Below are 23,274 nucleotides of genomic sequence, written 5' to 3'. Positions count from 1 at the left end.
TGGTTTGCTATACACAATGAATGTTTTTGGGGTTGTTGATCAGAACCAAGAAAGATCTTTTATGTTACCTTTTTGTCAGTATAAAAATAACTCAGTTTTTGGAAAGAAATTGCTAACTGAGCCCAAGATCTTATCAAAAGGATTGAACACAAATTAAGGCCTCCAACCCATTTAACAGTAACCAAGAGGTAAAGCAACCTGTCACACAATTAGTGGCAGGTTTCTTGATTCCAGTGTTCTTTCTGCTACTCTGTGATAATCTTTATGAATTTTATACCCTTTTTTGGCAATGTATATTAAACAAGACAACCTCCTGACTTCTATAACATATATAACTATCAGAGGTTACCACCAAGTCCTTAAAAGATTTATAGAGATTTGTCTGGATCCAGAGAAGTGTTTTTTGCTCTATTCCTTACATATGTTAAGGCTTAGTGAAGAACACAGAATTGACTGGCTCAGAAGAAAGGTTTTCATACTAGGATAGTAGAAAGTGGACATGTGAAAGATTTTAAATTTGTAGTAAATCTAGTTCCTCTGGCTTCTGGAGCTGCTTGGGATCGTTTTATCCAGAACTCCCAAGGCATAATTTATATCCAAAATTGTCCGATTAAAGGGACCTATAAGCATGAACCTAGATTAATAATATTGGCTCTGATTACAGATACTGCAATATTATATGGTAAGAGAAAAGTGTTCCTCTGGTGAGCCAGGCCAGTGCCCAAGTGTTGCATAATAGCTAGACCATTTTAAAGGTCTATGAGGTTGTTAAGCAAGAAGTGTTAATAGCTCATTTTTATGATTCAGAAATGGAAATAAAATAGTTTGCCATATTTCTCTAAAGACGACAAGTTTCTCACAGATTTGGAAATAGAATCCAGATTTCCTGATTCTTCTTTCTTTCCTGCTTAGTGTATTAGTCCCACATTGTGTGAAGTGTGTGTTTGATACTTTAGAAAATTAATTTCTCTCCTATTTCCATTATTACCGATTCTTAATAATTCTCACTGATTCTGACAGTAGCCTTCTAACCATTACTCTGTTTTGGGTCTCTTTTTCTTCCAATCTGTCTCCTCTTGCTTAGTTTGGATCATAATATGCTATCCTTCCTAAGTTGTTATTGCATGTCTGTGACCTCCCAGACTGAATGCAAAACCTAAGTAGAACTCTGTTGCTGGGCTGCAAATGCTCTTCTGTTTCTAGCCTTATCACCCTCTACTCCCTTTGTTCTACAGGACACTGTATTTCAGTGCTACTGGACTACTTGTCTTCTCAGATGCACAGTCCCTTTGGCACTTCAGGACTTTCTACATACAGTGGTCCTTCCACTCCCCCCGCCCCCCCACCTTTGCATGTCAACACACATACATTCACTTATTTAATGTTTGCATAACAACATCGGTCAATATATTATTGACTCCATTTTAGAGATGTAGGAACTGAGTGATTCCGAGAGGTTTCTTTGTTAGTAAGTTGTGGGATCTGGATATCGCTCTGTGTAGGATCATCCTGCTGTTCACTATATCATGATGCCTCTCCACAAAGCCTTCCTAGATTCACTGCTTGCTCACCCCCTCCCCAAAACCATTAGTTAATCTTTCCATGTTCAGCATCTCGCAACTCTTTGTTTAAACCTTTCTTCTGCCACTTACGTATGCATGTGTATACACACTTTCTATTATATGTGTGTATATTATCTTTTCTCCTTTAATGCATGATACGCAGTGCTCTTGAGCACCCTCACTCTTTGTGCCTTTCGTTTGGTTGGGGTGGGCAGGACATTTTGAGAATGAAAGAACCCCCACATAAAGCGGTCAGAACAAAACATGGTCAGCACGTGCACATCCTGTTGCTGCCTGCCATGCTGGCTTACCAAGTAAGACTTTTTTTTTGAAGATGAACACACAGATGAAATGTTGGCAAAATGGGTAACATGCACAAAAGTATAGTATTCTAGAAAGCAGTATGGTATTGAGAAAAATGTATGGGTTTTTGCACCAAAAAAAAAAAAATTGGGGTTGAGCACTCTGCCCTTTTGTATGCTGTGATATTGGGCAAATCATTGAATATTTTTGAACCTACTTAACTGTCTCATTTTGTTGTTATGAGGACCAAATTTAATAATACCTGTGAAAGCACTTTATAAACAGCATAAACATTCAAAGGTTGTTCATCAGCGTACAAATGTGCAAATCTTCAGATTATGGGAAAAGTTCTAAAGAGATATTTACATTTAGATATTCATTGATATAAATTTCAGAGGTTCTGCCCATGCTCATTTCAGATTTAATTTAAAAAAATTAAAAAGACTGGAGGTTTCAAGAAGATATTTAACTAATGCCTCAGTGTTTCATAGGATAACAAAAGACCAGAGATGAATTTTATACTGGGAGTCCAAAACCTTTTAGAAGCTATTTGTGTAATGGAAAATAATTTTGCTCTTATCGACAACTTTGTAGTTTACGATGCAATCCTTATTATTATTATTTTTGTTTACAGACAAAGTAGAGTCAGAATTACTACATGGTTATAGTAAATATTTGCCACATGATGTTGTTGTCATGACTGTGAAGTTATGCATACTCTTCGCTGTGCTTTTGACAGTCCCTCTAATCCACTTCCCTGTAAGTACTCCTAAAGGTTTTGGTGCTTTGTGTAATAGTTCCCTAATATGGCAACACTAATTCTTTGCAGACTAGAGCGATTGAATCACATCTAGTCTTGTATATCTTATTCATTTGTCAAGTAATTGATCAAAGGCCTCATACTTGCATATGGCCCCATGAAAGCACAAAAATAACAGTGACCCACTAAGCTAATTTGTGCTTTTTGAGATTTAGTTTAGATTTACACTCTACCACAGCATTGTTTCCAATTTACTATAGGACTTCTAAAGTTTGGAGTTGCTTTTTTTCCCCCTTAAATTCTGTATTCGGTTTTCAGAAGAATGTGCATGAAGAGGAAAAGGTCAAGTCAGCAAAAATAAGCTCCTTCTGGTTTAGTGTACATTTATTTTCATGCAGACATTCTAATTTAATCTTATTCAAAATATTGTATTTGCTCTAAAATTATAATTTAAGGAACAAAACATCACTTAGTTGCTATACATAAGAACCTTAAAAATTTCCAAGAAAATAGAAACAAAGGCTTTAGGTGTAATACTTGCATATGGATGTCTCGAATCTCTAAAAAGTGATTTTTTTTTTAATTGGGCATTCAAAGTTCTTTTCCCTCTCCCTGTGCAGACTGCGGTGCCAGGTGCACAGCAGGGACTGGATAAACATTTGTGGGATGTGACCGCCTACTGCCCACCTTAACAATAAGAAATGTCATTAACTAGTTTTCATATTTACATGCCATGAGGCAGATAATGTCAGATAAAATAATAAATGGTGCTTCTTTTCCATGGCATGATTTCTTTTCTGTTTATGTTCATAAGTACTTCATGAGAAAAGTATATACTATATTTTTAGAATCTAAATGGTTTAAGGGGCAAAAATAGCATGATTACTATTATATCATTTGGGTTTCTGAAAGCAGATATTTTGACTTTGACACTTCCTCTTTGCTTAAATCTGTTTTCTATTATACAGGCAAGGAAGGCTTTCATTATGATGTTCTTCTCCAATTTGCCATTCTCATGGATTCGCCATTTTTTGATCACTCTAGCCCTCAATATTATCATTGTTTTACTTTCAATATATGTTCCTGACATTAGAAATGTATTTGGTATAGTAGGTAAGTTTTCTATTTTTAAAAAATCCATATTAATAAACTGGATGAAATTGTCACCCAGCCTCATATCTAAATTTCCTCCTTTTTTTTCTCTTTCTCTTTCCCACTTAAAGGTGCCAGTACATCAACGTGTTTGATTTTTGTATTCCCAGGACTATTTTATCTTAAACTTAGCAGAGAGGATTTTCTCTCATGGAAAAAGCTTGGGGTAGGTTGGTTGCTGTTATTTTCTTTTTTGTTTGTATCTTTTAAGAATCTTATTTTAAGAAATTGTCATTTATATTAAGTATCTTTATCAAGAAAGCTATATTTTGAAATATAAAGTACATTATTGAGGAGATTTTAAAAAATATTCCAATTGTTATTTTTCCTTATTTCCACAGGCTTGTGCTTTGCTCATCCTTGGAATTTTGATTGGGAATTTCAGCTTAGCACTCATCATTTTTGAATGGATTAATAAATGAAAGAAATATTTTCTTCCTATGAAGAATAATTTACCTCCATATGCGAGAAGGAATAATTCTGGAAATTGCCTGGGATGAATCCTCTTTATTTGGGCTAACATTTTAATAAAAATTGTTAATAGAAAAAAAAACAGAACAAAACATCAGGAGCTAGGGGAAAGAGGATACACCTATTTTAATCAAAGCAAAAAACAACCTCAAAATGTTCTTAAATGTACTGAGTCAATCTTTTGTTTGTTCATTTGGTGTTTTATTGTTGTTGTTTTTTTAATAAATCAGTGTATTAAGTTTATATACCAAATTGAATCCTACCTTGAGAGTTAATCTTGTCCACATCAGTCACTAATAACACAACTGGGATTATTCCTCTTGGTATTTTGTCCTGCCTCCAAATCCTTAGAGACTTTTATGATTTTTCTTTGTTCAGTTTGATAGAACGGTGACTATCACTGTAGATTTGAAAGTTCTCTGAGCTTTCTTTCCCAGTTTGTCATTAAAAAAATGTGACTTTCTACTTGGCAAATGGACACAAATGTTGATCATTTTTATCACATTTTGTTTGGGGGTTGTCATTCCAGGCTTCCCATCAAAGTGGCTTATTTCTGGTTAGAAACCAGAAGATAGAGTCTTCCTCTCTGTGAGTACTCTATGTGAAGGGCAACTTGTTAGCAGCCTACCAAAGCTAGGGTGTACTGGTAAAAATGTAATTGTGCCTGGTGCACATGTAAAGTAGGCAATTGCATGCAAAGTGCCTATTAGCTATATGGAAATGCACACTTTTGCAGGTGCTCCCTTGCTTTCTCCTTAGGAAACTGGGGCCTGAAAAATTGACAACTGATTATCTCTTTTGAGTTAAGATACTTCTTCAGCAACTTGAGAGCAGCATGATATAGTGTAAAAATCCCAAGCTTTTGGGTTAGAAACACTTGGGTTCAAATATTAATGAATCTAGGCATACTACGTAATTTCTCTGAGCCTCCATTATCACATCTATAAAATGAAGTTAATACCTACCGTAGAGGGTTGTGCTGAGAGGATTAAATGGGCTTCTATAAACAGGCCTCTTAATAGATTAGGTTATCCCCTTTCTCTGATGCCTTCCTCTGGGCCAGTAAAATGAATTTGCTTTCAGTCAGGGACATGGAAACATCTTGAATTGCTTCATCTTCCCCCTTGCACAACTAGTATGTTCAGGACCTTTCTCTAGGCTTTTCTCTAGGGCAGAGGTTCTTAACCTTTTTTGTTCCACGGACCCCTTTGCCAGTTAGGTGAAAACCATGATCCCCTTACTAAGGCCACACAATACTGTGTATTATTTAATAAATATATCACACCCACACCAACATGTCCCCACAAGAATATTGTTTTTTTGATTGTCAATTCAAGCTCATGGACCCCTTGTTTTACCTGCTCTAGGGGAACTGGCCAGTGCACTGGTTTTCATGCTATCCCACAGTTCTGCCCCAGCTGTATTCACCTACTAATACTTTCCTGAAATTAGGTACTTAGCTTGGTCCCAGGTGCACGTCCAGGCATGGCTTTCCTATGGTCTCACGTCGGCCAGAGCCCATCAATTTGATAAGCTATTTCTTGTACCCACTTTTTCTTTTTATGAAATTGTGAGTTCAAATACAAATAGGTGTTCAGCTGCTTAAATAAATCTAATTCCAGTAATACTAAAGTAACCCTAAATCTGCAACAGATGCAAGCGTTCCCCCAGGGCAAATGTTAAGTGTGATGACAGCTGGGCATCAATTAATACTTTTGTCACCTGCTCATGGGATAGGGTCATGGGAGTTTGGCAGAGGGACAAGTAAGCTGTTGAACATTCTGCCCAAAATTTAGTGAAAATGAAGTGAAATTATTTGTGGAGGTGTTTGTTTTTATTTCACTTTAATATTCTGCCCTATCTAATTACCTATTTGGTGTCACTACTTTCCTTATGAGTTAGGAGGAAGCTAATAAGATGGATGGCGAGAACAGTGTCCCCTTCACCGGGATTACCTAAAAGCCTCATTCAAGTAGTCCTCAGCATGTTTCCTGGGAAATATAGTCTTATTCATTGTGGGTTCAATGTTCATAATTTATTGGGTAATAACTTTAAAATCAAACTAAGTAAAGCACAAAATGTATACTTTTCATACATTTGGAGACTTGCTGGCAAAATTAAAAGACTTGAAGTACTAAGAATAAATTACTTTCATATGTTGAGGGTAAATGTTTAAAATGTACTTTTTTTAAGGCAATGTTTACTCATGAGCTCAGCATTTAAATGGTTAAAACAAGCCTTTGAAGTTAACACTCCATTAAGATGAATGGGGGTAATTCACACCTCTGCTGGTGCTGTATTACTTCAGTCTGGCTGCAGAGAAAACTAGACAGCAGTACGTTGATTTACTGTGTGAAGGCCCTTTAAACACCCAAGGTCTGGACATTTTTGTGGGTTTTTTTTTTTTTTCCTTTTCCATCTAGAAGCAGGATTGGAAATTCAGCACAATCTAAGTATAGAACTGAATTCTTGAAAGAACCATAGATTCTCTGTTATCTGCAATTCCATATTTGGCATTTGATGGGTAAAAAGTTACCAATTCAACCCAACCTGTCTGGCTTTGTTTACTCCTGTATAGTGTTTCCTCCTACCACAGCATCTTTTAAACTTAAGTTTAGTACCTGGTAAATTTACCAATGAAAAAGCAGAATCAAAACTATCCATTACCTATGCCTTTAAATGGGTTATGAGCTAATCAATTGACCCTCCTTGTTCTTGCATGCACTCCTAAAAACATTTTCATCTTTTAAACTCTTATGTTCTGTATTTGCCTACATAGAAAGGGTTGACCTTTAAGAACTTTTTTTTTTATCTTTCCCCCAAATTCCTGGAGTGGGAAGTGAGCAGAGATCAGTTGGGAAAGATTCATTTCTTTCTCAATGTGCTCTTGGCAAAAGTACTGTTTTTGTATTTAAATTGTATCCCGCACATTGGTGGAAGTACTACAGCCATTTGATTCAGAAAGGGTTCATTTCAGAGCCTAGGAATAAGGAGATCTTCACAGAAATGAAATGGCAAGCACTGTATGAGCTGTTGATGAATTAGGAAGATCTCTTTTTTAGATAAACAGATTTTCTCTTCTTTCTCTGCCCCGCGTATTTGCTGGATCAGGGTACTGGATAATCAGTGGGTCACTGGGTGTTGAGAATATTTCCGCTCTGGGCAGTCTATAGTGCTGACATTGCCAATATAGTATATGAAAGTAGAAAATAGTTGCTTAAAACAAAGGGACTCAAACAATTAATTTTAACCTGGTTTTCTTTTCTTGGCATGTTGACTGCATTCTGTGGCTATGTGAGAATTAGCCCCAGGTTGAACATACTTTGCTTCGTGCAAATTTCTCTGCCTGGATTTTAGGGGTAATAGCTTTTGGCCTTAGAACTTTCCAGAAACTTTAATAGTGCTGAGAATTTTGTTTTTCTAATTTAAACATACAATTTACTCATTCTTCTGCCAGTAGTTGTCTTAAAGTCTTCCCATATTAAGGTAGGAAAAACAGGAAAACAAATTGTTAGTGAAGGATTAATAAAGATACCTTGGACATAACTTCCTCATGGTGATCATCATTCTTTCATTCTGTGTCTCACCCTTCCTAACAATCTGATATATGTTTTTACTATAATCCACTCCCCTAGTTTGCCAGGCTGTCAATCAAGATAAACAATTATGAGAAGCAGGAAGATTCATCTTGGCTGATGGCCAGGTGGACAGGTGGGAGTGAGAGGTTTATTCACCTATGGGACAAGGTAAATGGGTAGAGAGGAAAATTAAATTGCCAGGGGAAAAAAAAACATGGATAAAAAAGACTTCGTAATACAGATGCTATAAATAAAAAAGGAATACTAGTACAGAGAAAGAGTTCTTGTTTGTTTGAATGTATATGTGCTTTATTTAATGTTGACCAGTGGATTGATGTACAACAGAAGCAAAGGGGCTGGTTAATTCATTCAGCAGTGTTTACTGAGTACATATTATGTGCCAGGAGTTGTGCTACTCCTAAGGTTATGAAGCTAAATAATACACTCTTCTTGTCTGAAAAAAGCACACAAACAATTCTGATTTTTCTGAATGGACCTTTTCTGATAGATTTGATAAATGAAACGTCTTAACTCAAAGGAAAAATTATGTATGCAATTTTCATGTAGATACATAAAGATTTTGGTGTCTAATTTTCCAGCTCTACCTCTTTCAGTCTAATTTTAGACTTTACTTTAATTCTCTGAACTTTCTGAAGACCTTCAGTATTTAAAGACTGAGTTTTCTCTCAACCAGGAAAACATTCCTTGTTTCTTCATGTTAGATTACGTGATATATGGGAAAAGCTTGGATATGTTTTAAGCACTGAATATATGTACAGTTTTTTTGCTTAACTGTTCCTCAAACCACATAGTTTCCAAACCATTCATCTCTTCTCCTTTCTCAGCTTCAGCTCCCTAATCAGCAAATAGTATTCTAGAAATATTCCGACCAGTGCAGTTTATTTTCATTACTGATGTATTCTACCCTGGAAAAGTAATTGTTGTAGATTTATAATAAATATTCTCAAAAGACTTTGACTTTACGTCAACTTTTTTAACAATGACATTATACTTTTAGTTCATAAATTATGTGGTCAGCAAAAGTGCCAGGCCTTTTTTCAAGTGAGCTGCCAGGTTTCTAGGGCCCTGTACTTCTGCTCTTGATTTTAATTTTTAAATTAAATGAAGGACTATAAGCACACACACACTACATATATATACATACATATGTGTGTACAAAAAGATATATAGATATGTTCAATTTCATCTTTTTAGAAATCTTGATAGTAGAGCTTCACTTCTAAAGGGCTTTTTTTTTGTTTTGTTTTGTTTTTTGAGGTACTAGGGGCTGGGGATTGAACTGGAACCTCATGTATGGGAAGCCAGTGCTCAACCACTGAACCACATCAGCTCCCCTGAATTGCCTTTTTCATTTGTTTTGCTTGCTTGTTGGTTTTTGTTTATTTGTTGTTGTTTTTTTCAGGAGGCACTGGGAACTGAACTCCAGAACTGCCATGTGAGAAGCAGGTGCTCAACTGCTTGAGCCACATCCTTTCCTCTAAGGCTCTGTTTTTTTTTTTTTTTTATTGACTTTGTAATAATATTACATCAAAAATATATATGTGAGGTCCCATTCAACCCCGCTCCCCCCACCCCCCCCTCTCCCCCCCCAACAACACTTGTTCCCATCATCATGACACATCCATTGGATTTGGTAAGTACATCTTTGGGCACCTCTGCACCTCATAGTCAATGGTCCACATCATGGCCCATACTCTCCTCCATTCCATCCAGTGGGCCCTGTGAGGATTTACAGTGTCCGGTGATTGCCTCTGAAGCACCATCCAGGGCAGCTCCATGTCCCAAAGACACCTCCACCTCTCATCTCTTCCTGCCTTTCCCCATACCCATCGTCCACCATGTCCACTTTTCTCAATCCAATACCACCTCTTCTATGTGGACATTGGATTGGTTGTGACCATTGCACCTCTATGTCAAGAGGAGGCTCAAATTCCACATGGATGCTGGATGCAATCCTCCCATTTTCAGTTGTAATCACTCTAGGCTCCATGGTGTGGTGATTGTCCTTCTTCAACTCCATCTTAGCTGAGTGTGGTAAGTCCAATAAATCAGATTGTAGGTGCTGGAGTCTGTTGAGGCTCAGGACCTGGCTATCACATTGTCAGTCCAGAGATTCAAATCCCCTAAATATATCTTAAATCCCAACGTTAACTGCACCTCCAGCACATTAGCATGAAAGTCTTATGAAGGGAGATCCCATCTGAGTCCAGATTCATCACACATAAACACCATTTCCAAAGAGGGGCCATCTGCCCTGGTAGTTAACCCCATCGGCCATGGCCATAACTCTCATGGGTCTCTTTAGCCTTCAAAGGAACCAATATCTGGGGGTTGTATCTGCTTTATCTGTCTCTCTGACTCTGCTCAGTTGTGCATGAGGGCAATCCTTCTGCCAGCCTCCAGACTCTTTTTTAGAAACTCGTAGCCATATAAACTCATTTCTCCTTTCCATTTCCCCCTTACTTTAGGTCAAACAGCATTTTAAAGTCATGTTATTTTATGTAGACATGGATATTCTGCTGATCCGCATTGAACCTTCCGTATAAGGTCCTTTTCCAGTTGCATCCTCAGTTGGTATTTGATAGTGGTCCCTCCTTGCCAGGGAGGCTCGTCCCCGGGTGTCATGTCCCACGCTGGAGGGAAGGCATTGCATTTACATGCTGAGTTTGGCTTCGAGACTGGTAAGGCTCTGTTTTTTGACGTCCTTCATTATATTTCAATTTCTTCATCCTGTTCACAGATAACGTTGTTAAATACAATAATACTAACTACAGAGCCCTGCGGAAACAATTCTTCCGAGTTGTTATTAATTTACTCTTTGGGTTAATGTAATACTCTATAATCTTGTAGTATCATCTAACATGTATTTCTTCAGCCCATGTGGAAGTGTCTCCCAAATCAATAGGTACAACTTGAACTTTCACCTTATTTTCCATATTTCTAGTTGCTTTGGAAAATTTCTGCTTGGATGCCCTACAGTCACCTCAAACTCAGCAAGTTCACATCTGTTCCCCTCCAGTTATCCTATGGCTTTCAGCAGCCCCACTGTTTTAATCCAACCTCTCAATTGGTCTTGCTTCCATTCCTCGTCCCCTGCAATCCATTTTTACACTTCAGCCAAAGTGGTTGTTTAAAAACGTGAATCAGATCATGCCATAACCTGTTTAATTTCCTCCAGGAGCTTCCCATCTCACTTAGAACACAATCCATACCTGCTTATCTGGTATCAGCTTATTTTTCTGAACTCATACCTGTCTCTGACTCTACTCCAGCCACACGGGAGGAGCTTGTTCCCATGTGCTTGCTATTTTTCCCAGTTAGAACACTCTTTTCAAAGACATTTACAGGCCTGGCTCCTCTTCATTCAAGCCTTAGCTCAACTATCACCCCCTGAGAGAAGCCTTCCCTGACCATCTCATGTAAATAAGCAGCTCCCCAACACGTGGTCATCCTTTTAAGTTTACCCTGTTATAGAGGGCACTGGTGAAAATTTATTTGTTGTCTATGCACTAGAATGGAAATTTCATAAGAACTGAGACTTGCCTGTCTTTTTCATCACTGAATCCTCAGAGCCTTGAACAAGGCCTGGTACTTGGGATTGGCTTAATATTTGTTGAATAAATGCATAAAAGTCCAATAGACTGTATGTGTTTTCACTCTTTTCCTCCAGTATATCACTGTCAGTTCTTTCTTTGAAATGTCTCCTAGATTTGCTTTTTTTTTCCTGCCCCCAATCCTTTGCCGGCACCTGCATTTTAGCCTTCATGTTTTTGTACCTGGATTATTGCAATGATTCTCAACCCACATTGCACTTAGAATCACTTGGGGGAGTTTTCAAAAACTACCATGTCCAGGCTCTACCCCAAAACTAATGAATCAGAATCTCTGGAGGGTGGGATTGAGGCACTGATATATTTTTCAAAAGTTTCCCAGATGACTCTAATGGGCAACCACTGGATTGCTGCATCTGACGTCTAACTGATATCTCCACTCTGTCTGTCTTCCAGTCCATTTTGTCTGTTGCTATCCACTGATCTCAGAATTCTGCTTTCCTACTATGACTCCCCTGCTCAAGGACCTACAGTGACTCCCTACTGCCCACCAAATTCCAAATTCCCCTGCTTCATCTATTAAGCTATATTTCATTCTTTTCTTAAATACATCCCATCACACACTGAAACTGTTTTGCTCCCTGGCACTACATTTACCTTTCATTATCCTGTTTCTACATTTTTACTTCCATCATTCTTCTCTCACCAGCCCCACTTCCACATACACACCCAAAATATCCTTACTGCTCTCCTCCAGCTACCCAAATGCTTCCCATTCTTCAAGACCCAGCTCAAATCCCATCTCTGTAAATAATTTATTCTCCACTCCAGACTATCCCATATCCTTGTGATTATTTTGGCACATATCAATGCCTTATAATTTCTTTTCTATTTTTTTTCCATAAATTATTTTTTAACTCCTTTTTTTGAATAGGAAGTATGCATGTGGTACAAAATTCAAAATGCACAAAATTACCTCTCTTGTATATCTGCCCCAGTTTTCCATCCTGGAAGCAACCACTTTTACAACTTTCTTAGTTTATTTCCAAATATATTCTATTTATAATTAAACATATAGAATACACACACAAGTGTTGGCATACTATGTGCAATCCTGGGCACCTTGACTTCTTTTCACTTAGCAGTATGTTTTGGAGATTATTCTGTATCAATATATATAAAGCACTCTAAATTTTTAGCAACTTACAATATTCCATTAGTACATATACCATAATTTAATTAGTTTTCTATCAATGCATATTTAGGGGGTTTCTTTAAAAAGTTTTTTGGGTTTTATATACGGCTTAAAGTTTTTTTATCTTTGTATATACATCATTTAGCACATAAATGAATGTATCTACAGGATAAATCCCTACCCATTTAATGGAAATTCTGGGTATATGCTTTTTAGTTTTTTTCTTAAATATTTTATTTTGAAATAATTTCAAAAAGTAATCCAAAACCCATACAGAGAAATCCAGCATACCCATTCCCCAGATACTGAGATCAACCAATTTTAATATTTTGCCACATTTGCTATATCATTCTACCTAGCCATCCATCCGTCTATCGTTCTTCTAAATATTGTGCTCCTTGAACCCATACTACTTCCATGTACATTTCTTAAAAACAAGAATATTACTTTATCCTTATCAAGTTCAAGAACTTTAGCATTGTTAAAAAGTTTTCAGACTATTTTCAAATTTTTCATATGTCTCAATAATATCCTTTGGGTCCTTTTCTCCTTCATTATTAGATCGAGCCCAGGCTTAACTATTGCATTTAAATAACATCATCTCTTAAGTTGCTCTTTTTTCTAAACTGTGGAAGCAAGTATACATGCCTTTTACTGCATAATCTTGCCTAATTACTCAGGCTAGCATTTCCAGTAAAATGTTGAATACCAGTGCTGATAGTGGGAATCCGTGTCTTGCTCCTGATCTTAAGGGGAAAACTTGCAATCTTTCACCATTGAGTATGATGTTAACTGTGGGTTTTTCATATATTCTCTTTATAATGATGAGGAAGTTCTCTTCTATTCCTGCTTTTCTGAGTCTTTTTATCAAGAAGGGGTGCCAGATTTTGTCAAATGCCTTTCTGCATCAATCAAGATGGTCCTGTGGTTTTGATCTTACATTCTTTAATGTGGTGTATTATATTGATCAATTTTCTTATGTTGAACCTACCATCCTTACATTCCTGGGATAAATCCTACTTGATCATGGTATATAATACTTTTGATGTGCTTTTGGATTGCTAGTATATTTTTTTGAAGTTTCACATCTATATTCATAAGGGATATTGGTTGTAATTTTCTTTTCTTGTAATATCTATCTGGCTTTGGTATTAGTGTGATGCTGGCCTCATAGAATGAATTAGGAAGCCTTCCCTCTTCATTTTTTAAGAATAAATTGAGCAGGATTGATGCTAATTTTTCTTGGAATGTTTGGTAAAATTTACCAGTAAAGCCATCTGTCATGGGCTTTTCTTTGTTGGAAGGTTTTGAATTACTGATTCCATATCTTTACTTGTTATTGTTCTGTTGAGAACTTCTATTTCTTCTTGAGTCAGTATAGGTAGTTCATGTGTTTCGAGGAATTTGTCCATTTCATCTAGATTGCCTAATTTGTTGGTGAACAGAGTCATAATATTGCACATCCAATTTTGATAGGTATTACTAAACTGCCTTCTATTAAAGGTTTTACTAAATTATATTCCCACCAACAATATAGTAATTACTCTCTAAATTTTGTGTTGTTTTTTAGCTTTTTTGCGTTTAAAGGTCATATCTCCCTGATTCAGTTGTAATTAACCTAAAGACAGGACCCATGCTTTGTACATTTTAGTATTTCTCATAACAACTAACACAATAGGTTGACATAATTGGTGCTCAGTAAATATTTGTTAAATCTTACTTCACTGTGTGCTCTAAAGAATGCCATCTGAGAGTTGTTCCCTTTGCATGTGTGCTCTTTCCGGAGAGGAGGTGACCTGTGTGTGATATCCTTAGGAGAGATGTCGTTCATTGCTATTGCTCCTCCAAGATCCTGTATTATCACTGAATCAAAAAGGTTCACCAATCCTTGGATCTATTATCAGGTTTGGTTAGTTTGAAAACTGAGCGTAAGAATTGTAGCTGACACTAAACAAGTGCCCCGTACACTTTATTTCCTATAACTTAATGGATAACACGTCTTTATACCATTTGCTGTAAATTAAATAAAAAAGCTCTACTCCATGACTTTTCTTTAACTTGTTTTGTGTTGTTTTGTTTTAGGAGGTACTGGAGATTGAACCCAGGACCTTGTACATGCAAAGCAGACACCTGCTCTCATCCCTAACTTTTTCAAATAAAAATTTCAAAGCATATTGATAAATTGGAATAATATGCCTATATACCCACCACTGAAATTTAACATTTGTTCATATTTATTTAGCCTACTCATATATATGTGTATACACACCTACACAAACATATTTGCTGAATGAGTTGCAAGGTGTTGACATTCCATTGAATAGTAAGTAAGTTTGGAAATTAGTTTTAATAGATGTTACTTGCTACGAACAAACCTATTTTAAATGTTTCACAACCTTTTTCACAAATCATACCCCTTTCTCCAAAGGAATAAGAAGGCGTTGGATGGTATCTTTTCCTCAAATGCTAAAACAATTATCTATGCAAGAACAGGGTTAGAGGGGCAAAAACATCAAGCACCAGAATTTCTCTTAGTAAGGGAAATTACTGTGTCTTTGTTTAAGCAAATACCTCAGTAAGCAATTTAAGAATGAAAGATCCTATATGGTTGCACAACAATGTGAATGCACAAATGCTACTGAATTGTACAATTTTAAATGATTAATTTTATGTTATGTAATTTTAACCTCAATTAAAAATTAAAAAGTTAAGACCTATGAGCATGCGTCAGCAGGAGAGGAAGTAAAAGAGATAGTTAAACCATGCTGCATTAAAAAAAGAACATGGATTTGGGAGTTGGGGATAAAGAGGGGGAGAGGGATAGAGGGTGCAAAGCCAATGGTTAGAGGGGAGCCTGTGGGGAAAAGTGGCTGAAGGGGATTTTAAGAACAGAAATGTCTAATATTCAGTTTTAATTTGCCTGCCTCCATCTCCTGACACCAATAAAATCAGAGATACACAAAAATGCCTTGTGTGAGTGGGATTCTGTGTATGTGTGTGTAAATCCTCCTCTGGAGCCACACAGGGCAGTACAAGAATAGTAAGTGTGCTGGCCAGATGAACCATAAAACTCAGCAAATGTGTTATTCAAAGTCAGAGATGACCAGGGAAAAATGTCAGCCACCTGATTCCTCCCTGAGTCCTTGGAGACAGTAGAGGGTTGTGGGACTATCATCATATGAGGGATGTGATTAAACCAATTTAGCCTCACTGTCCAAATGCAGATAACTTTAGTTGACATCTCAGTGGCAGTATAGTGCCATTTCATTGACTTAAGGGTTCAATGCTGTCAATTGTTACAGGGAAATACCACATTTTTAAAAAAGATTTATTTATTTATTTCTCTCCCCTTCCCCCCCCTGCCCCACCCCGGTTGTCTGTTCTCTGTGTCTATTTGCTGTGTCTTCTTTGTCCACTTCTGTTGTTGTCAGCGGCATGGGAATCTGGGTTTCTTTTTGTTGCATCATCTTGCTGTGTCAGCTCTCCGTGTGTGCAGCGTCATTCTTGGGCAGGCTGCACTTTCTTTCATGCTGGGCGGCTCTCCTTACGGGGCACACTCCTTGCACAAAGGGCTCCCCTACGTGCGGGGCACCCCTGCATGGCAGGGCACTCCTTGCACATATCAGCACTGCGCATGGGCCAGCTGCACACAGGTCACGGTGGCCCGGGGTTTGAACCATGCACCTCCCATGTGGTAGACGGATGCTCTAACCACTGGGCCAAGTCCACCACCAAATACCATATTTTTAAAGACAAAGAGGTAGATCTTTGGGATTGGAGGTAGCTCTATACTTCCTAACACTTTCCCTTAGAGTCATCTTCCAAAGATTCCCTGTTCAGACACTGGGCTTCCAGGACTTACCTTATATCAACCTAAAGGGTTTCGTGTTTGAAATCAGGACTGCTTGACCCAGCTCCTAGTTGGATGTGTCAGTAGCAATCAAAGTAAGTGCATCCCTCTAGTAGTTTGTCTGGGCTGCTACTACAAATACCCAAAACTGGCTTTGGCATAAACTACAGGAATTGATTGCCTCTCAGTTTCTGAGTCTAGAAGGCTTGCATCCTCTTGGGGTTGTTAGCATTCCAGGGCTGGTTTGCTGCAATCCTGGGGATTGCTCGGCCTGAATCCCCGCCTCGTGTCACACGATGATGTCCTTTCCTCTCTCCCTGCTCTCTGATGTCCTCTGACTTCCCTCATCTGCCGCCTTGTCCTGGCTTTCTCTTTGTAAGGCCCCCAGTAATCTGGATTAAAACCCACCCTCATTATGTTGGGCCACACCTTAACTAACATCTTCAAGGGTCCTATTTACAAGGGGTTCATACCCACAAGAATGCAGACTAAGATCAAGAACACACATAATTCAGTCTACCACAGGCCTAGCAGAGGGCACACCCATGGGGAGGAAGAGAAGACCATTTGTATAGTCCCTGGTTCTCTTGTCCACTTCACGACTGTTTAAACCTGAGATAGTGTGGTATTTTGAATGAATTGAAGGAAGTCATTCTCATAAAATAATAATGAGCTAGCACTGCTTTGTATGGACCAGGAACTAGGCCAAGCACACTAATCTGAGGTAGGTGCAGTTATAGTCCCATTTAGGAAATTATAAATTAGAGATGAGAGACACTAATCTGAGGTAGGTGCAGTCATAGTCCCATTTAGGAAATTATAAATTAGAGATGAGAGATTATGAGGTCAAGTGACCTGCCCATGGTCACACACCCAGAATGCAAACATAGGTTTCACAATATGTGCTTATATCATGCATTAATAGTTAAGTTTACCTGACTATTGTAGGCTTTTCCACAAAAAGTTTCTGCTCATAGATGGCATACAGTCAGCATTGAGGTTGAAGACTGCTTTACTATTTAAAGTGTTGTACTTAAGTGTGTTCTGTCACACCGACCAGAAAGCATTTGGGTTCACCCTATGTCCTCTGAGTCATGGTTTATAGCCATTGCATTGTGTCTTTTGTTCAGTATTTCAGAGGAAATTCTGGACAAAAAACAGATGTATGGACTTTTAACTAAGACATGAATGTGGTCCAATCTCTGTCAACCTGACTTTAAGGAAACTTGAGTCCCTTGAAATAGTGTCAGAAATTCAAATTTCTGTGTTCTATGACTCTCTACAAATACAATTTTTAAAAATCCAAATATAGCACAGACCATCAATAATCTAATTCATTATTTCCCAAACATTTGGATTTTTTTTTTTTTTTAGTCTTTAGAACCTCACATTAAATTTTGGGAGCATTCATAAGATTGCAAACTGATTTTCCAAATTGATTGTGGACATTAAAAAACTTGCCTATCATCACCATCCTTTAATATAAAAATTTAAGGATGATCATAATATAATAAAATACAATCTTTTAAAGTCAACAAGTCTAGATTTATGAAAAACTTGCTACATGTTCCTTATTTTTCTCATTAAGGACCAAAAATGACTCTCATGAACCAACATTTGGAAAGTACCAGTCTAAATAACCAGAGACTATATTCAGAAATTCAGTAAAGATTTCTTTACCTCTAATGATTACTGACTTAAATAATCTTATTTTGGGAAGGAAGGATATGTAAAAACACATATTGATTACAAAAGTGAATTAATTAATCTTAATTGTTAATTCTAAACTTTAAAAGGGAAAAATAACTAAGTAATTCCTGGTTTACAAATTTACAAAAGTTTTGCAAACTTTTCAAGATTTAGAGAAAACATGACAGAGCACTTCTATAAAACTTCATATGTGTATGTGTTATAGCTAAAGGCAATCAGTAACAATTATACTGTGATAATATTTACATTTTACAGGGAAGCAAAATACTCAAGACTCCTCATGTCTCTGTCTAAAGATTTGTCATTCATTTGTATTCAAGTAAATTCTTTACTTCCATTCACCCAGAATAGTTCTTGCTTATTAGCTAACCACAATAGAGTTGTATTCATGCATTTTGATGTCAATGTAAGATTTTCCCACATTTTTTTCTTTTCAGTCAAATCCCCCAAAAGATGTCTAATCACACCCAGATTCCGTTATTTAAATATTCTATAATATTGTCACTTCTGTGGTAAAACAGAAAGAAAAATGCTTTCAGTAAATCTGAGAACCATACTCTACCAACTTGGGAACTTTATTCTGATGAGATAAAATACTTGAATTCTACTTCCAACCTCATTTGTGAATTGGTGTTTTGCTTGTCACACAGGTATGTGCATTGTTTGGTATAGATACTGAGTTTACAATTCAATAGAGGTGACCTGTACACAAACAATTAAGGTTGTAATATCCTGAAGAAGAGAGTTTGGCCATTGTGTGGGCTGTGTGCACACTAGGCCATCAGCTGGTTCTTGTTAAAAGAATGGCAAAGCTTGGTGAGTGAAATGGACACCAACAGCCATGGTGGATGAATTCACAGGGGTGGAAGCTCACTGCCCTCTGAGTGAGTGAGGGAAGATTTTGTGGAGGAAGTAATTGCTAAATTAAATATGAAGGAAAAGCAAAGTAGGGAGAATGGGAGGAAGGCATTATGCTTGGAAAAGTAATACCAGCAAAGGTACTCGGAAATGCAAAGAGTATTTTGGAAATGACAAGTAAACATTTTGTCTGGAGCAAAGACATAACAGTAGTTTGAGAAATTAGTCTGAAGCGTAGGATCCTGGTTTAGAGAACCCTGGGTGCCAGACTGAGTTTGGACTTTACATCAAGCAACATGCTGAAGGCCTTTGAGCATGGTATCATCAAAAATGGTGGTAGAGAAGGGTAATTGCTTCTCTACGTTAGACTATAGCCATCATCATCTTCCAAAAGCTAGATGGTAGCAAATAAACAAAAAACACTTTTAGTCTGTAAAGGCTGGTCATCTAACAACCCATATGTATCGTCTCATCTCCAGGGGCATGAAGAACTTTTTCTGGAGTTTTGGGGAATCCCTCATGCTGTCAGATCCCATTATGGCCTCTGGCATCTTAAAGGACTCCATATGAGTTCCTGGCTCCATACTTTTGCACAAGTCATTCCTTATGTTTCTTCTTTCTCCTCCAAAGCACCTCTTTCACAGCAAAACCTAAACGAACACTCACCAATTCCGAAAGGACTTCCAAGACTAATTCCATATAATTCTGCTTGTTCCATTACTCAGGAATCCCACCCCAACATCTTGATACTACATTTAATTTCTGTAAATGTGACATTCTTGTATATTTATATTTCTGGCCATGCTGTAATAACCTTTTGGAAAGACACTGTCACCAACGCCTTTATATCATCCCTCAAGGACCTGCCTCCTATCTTGACTCCACTCCATGCAACTCAGAGATGTCACAATATAGTTCAGTGCAGTTGGTGTGTGTGAATGGTTGAAAAGCTTGCCCTAAACACCAAAGGATTTCTCTGATGTTGAAGTCCTATAGGACCTGTGGAGTGGGAATTTCGACCTTTGCCTTTAGCTTCCTTTCCACGCATGTTTTGTATAATCTTGCTTTTTAATAATGGTTTCTTCCTAACTCACCTTTACCCTTCTTTGCTTACCCTCTCACACCTGTGACTGGACATCCCACTCTCACGTATACCTAATTCCATCCCTTCAAATTTCATTTATAGTTCTCAATAGCCTGTGTGTCATGTGACCTGCAGCAGGGAGAGGCCCAGCTAGGGGAATTTGTGATGCCAGCTAGATATAGGCATACCTTTATTATTAATATATCTCCAGGTCCTAGGCTAGTAAAAATCATAGTCCCTGAGGCTTGGAGACGGCTGTCTCCTTTGGAAATTGTGCCTTCCAACAACTTATCTTAGATTGCTTGTCCCTGTGTGCATGGGCTTTATGGCTGCCCCCTGACTGCTGCTTCAGGTAGACTTTCAGAGTCCAGTGGCACAGATGCAAATCAAAACAGAGCCAGAATCATGGTAGGAAAGCAAGTGGTTTGATTTGCATGGAAGAGTTTTTGTCAGTGAGTGAAGCCATCCAAATTCCCTGGGCTCCCCAGCCCTCCGGAAATACACCTCACAGAGCCTGGGGCCCTGGGCCCAACAGGGTGGGTGTGATTTGAATGTTCCCTGCCACAGCTGCTGCACCCAGCACTGGTCCCTGCTGTGGGTGTCCCTCCATTTTACTGCCTCAGAATCTCCCTGTGCATGTTAGTGGTTAATACAGCAGCCAGGAGACGCCAGATAGCTCTCTGCACCTGGTTCAAATTTAAGGCTCATTTACACATGATGTCACACACGCATTGTCAGCACAAGGGAGGTCAGGATGGTTCATTTTGGGAAGGTTCACATAGTTGAGTCTTTACAACACTCACTGCTATTAATGCCTTAACCATCTGACTTGGATTTCAGTTTTCTGGCATGAGGTAATCCCAGGCACTAGATTTATATGCTGAAGGGGAAGCCAGCAGTGGTGGCTAATCATGCTAGTTTGCAGATCTGCACCTCTGGAGCCTTGGGATGGAATTAGAGGGCCACATGGCATGTAGCAAATCACAGGGGTTTTGAGCAGGAGGGGATTTACCCAGACCTGGAGGAGGTGTTGCCTGAGCCAAGAGGTTTCACTGAAGAATAGAAACCAAAGTGAGTTGGGCAAAGGTCTAGACCCAGAGGCCATAAGAATTATTCTTATTTGGATAATTCCAAACCTCCCTTCGCAGGTCCAATTCAAGCCACTCAAGCTCCATGACGCCTTTCCTGACCATTCAGCCCACAGTAATTTCTCTTCTGAATCCCTGAGTACTTTTGGCAATAAAATAAGAAATCAACAATTACTGAGTACTTGTGCTAATAGTTCACTTTACCCTCACAGCAATCCTAGGTACAAGGCACCTTTATCGTTTCCAGTTTATAGATAATAAAACAGAGTCAGAGAGGTTAAATAAAGTTCCTAATGTCACAGAGCCCGGACGAGTCAGGAAGGAGACTGATGACGAGGCCCAGGTTCTGAACTATGGAGTAGGCTGTGCCTTCCGGTGCAGGGCTACATTTTCCCTAGTATTTGGTGTCAATAATGCGGGAGAGACAGTGGATGCCTCAGGGAAATGCCACGGAGGAGTAAGCTAGGTTTTGTCTAATGCCTCACATGTACAGGGGAGTCTCTATTTCCTGGCTATAAATAACTGCAGGGCAGAGACCATCACCTGGTCTTTCTGTGTCCCCTGACCTCCTAGCACAGTGCCTCCAGGGTATGTTTAGATGGCTGTTTGGCCCCTCCAACAGCCCCTCACCTATGCTGTTTTCCTTCTTTAAAAAAAAATGAAATTTTTGAGACCTTTGGTTAACAACCCCTGTGGCCTGTGATTGCCTCTATCACGTGGCTAATACAGTAAAACAGGCCTTCCTATTCTAGCTGCAGTAGAAGTTCCCTTACCTAACAGGAAGTTCAGAGCATGGGCCTATAGTCCTCCTGGCAGCCTTGGTTTTTTGTTTTGGATTTGGCCCAAGGCCTTTTGCCATGGTGGGATTCCCTGAGGCAGGCTTTCTTGTTCTCTGACTCTCTGTTTCATTCAAGCAAATGGGTATCTATAATATAGTGCTATACTGGGGATAATATAAGGGAACACATTGAAGGACCCCCTGAGTTAGACTTGAGAGGCCAGAAGAGGGTCCTTACTGGGAGGTGATGATGCCTCTTGAAGGATAAGAGTAAGCCAGTGAAAAGGAGTGTGGAGGGCACTCCAGGCAAGGGAGCATCATAGACCAATGTCCAGAGGCAGGACCATGTGCACCTGTGAACACACCTGACCTTGGTGAGGAGAAAGGGCTCTAATAAGAGGGGTGAAACCCAGGTTACACCTGACCCTTCTCTGCTGTCCATTCAAGCACTGTGGATTACACTCCCGATCCAATTCTAGGGAAGCACCCTCAAGACTGCTTTTATAGGAAATGTCGACTCAGAATGACCCTATAGACTCAGTTATTTCCTCAATGCCCTCTCACCTTTGAACATATCCAGAATAATTAAAAAATCAAACAAACAAACAGGAAATTGGATAAAGTGACATAAATCACGATCACTTCAGAGGAGAATTTAGTGTTCGGTTTGCAAGCCCTGCTGAATATCTTGCACTTGCCCTTCTACCCCTTTCCAGCCTGCTCTACGTCCGGGAGGCCGGCCTTTATGGATTGTTTCCATGGGTTCCCTCGCCCATGGCTTCTGGTTGAGTCCATCTAGTGAGAGGTGCTCCTCTCTGAGAGGAGAGGTCGAGGTATTTATGCCCCCTACTCCCTCCCTGCCAGCCACTACCAAAGGCAGAGCTCCTGTCAGGTGGCCCTCTCCAGCTGCCATCCTCACCAGGTGCTGGTTTCTGGTAACCTCCGCTTCGTCTTGTCCCCTAGTCATGGAGTGGTAACAGCTCCCCATTACTACTAGCCCTAAGGGTGCTTCATATCCCTTGCTGGTTTCCTTAAACCTTGCTTGTTACGTTGTTTAAGTCCCTTTATTAAACTTTCCATTTGGCCAAGCCATCTGTTTCTTGCTGGGATCTTGACTAATATACAGGTTTAGACTCCAATAGGAGTGCTTAGTGATAAAGGCAAGAAGATATATCACTGATCGTGGCTCCCCACTTCAAGTCAGTTGACTGTAAGTAAAGATTACCCTCATTAATGTGAGTAGCCTCATCCAATCCATCGAAGGCCTTAAGAGTAAAAACTGAAGTTTCCTGGAAAAAAAGAAAGGCTGCCTC

At 38.8% G+C, this 23,274-nt stretch overlaps 1 protein-coding gene across 2 annotated transcripts in view; it reads left to right on the top strand.

The window, feature by feature from the left end:
- SLC38A6 (solute carrier family 38 member 6) overlaps nt 1-4,500 on the top strand; it is a 63,776-nt gene extending 59,276 nt beyond the window's left edge. For both annotated transcript variants that reach the window (XM_058293324.2, XM_058293325.2), the window contains exons 13-16: nt 2,500-2,624; nt 3,594-3,738; nt 3,849-3,943; nt 4,119-4,500. In XM_058293324.2, coding sequence (XP_058149307.1) covers nt 2,500-2,624; nt 3,594-3,738; nt 3,849-3,943; nt 4,119-4,199 — 446 coding nt within the window. In that variant the 3' untranslated portion in view covers nt 4,200-4,500. The remainder of the gene's footprint in view (nt 1-2,499; nt 2,625-3,593; nt 3,739-3,848; nt 3,944-4,118) is intronic.
- Nucleotides 4,501-23,274: the final 18,774 nt, after the last annotated feature.

Source organism: Dasypus novemcinctus, chromosome 3, assembly GCF_030445035.2.
Source record: "Dasypus novemcinctus isolate mDasNov1 chromosome 3, mDasNov1.1.hap2, whole genome shotgun sequence".
Lineage (NCBI taxonomy): Eukaryota > Metazoa > Chordata > Mammalia > Cingulata > Dasypodidae > Dasypus > Dasypus novemcinctus.
The sequence above is the reverse complement of the archived record's forward strand: the minus strand, read 5'-3'. Positions and strand labels throughout refer to the sequence as shown.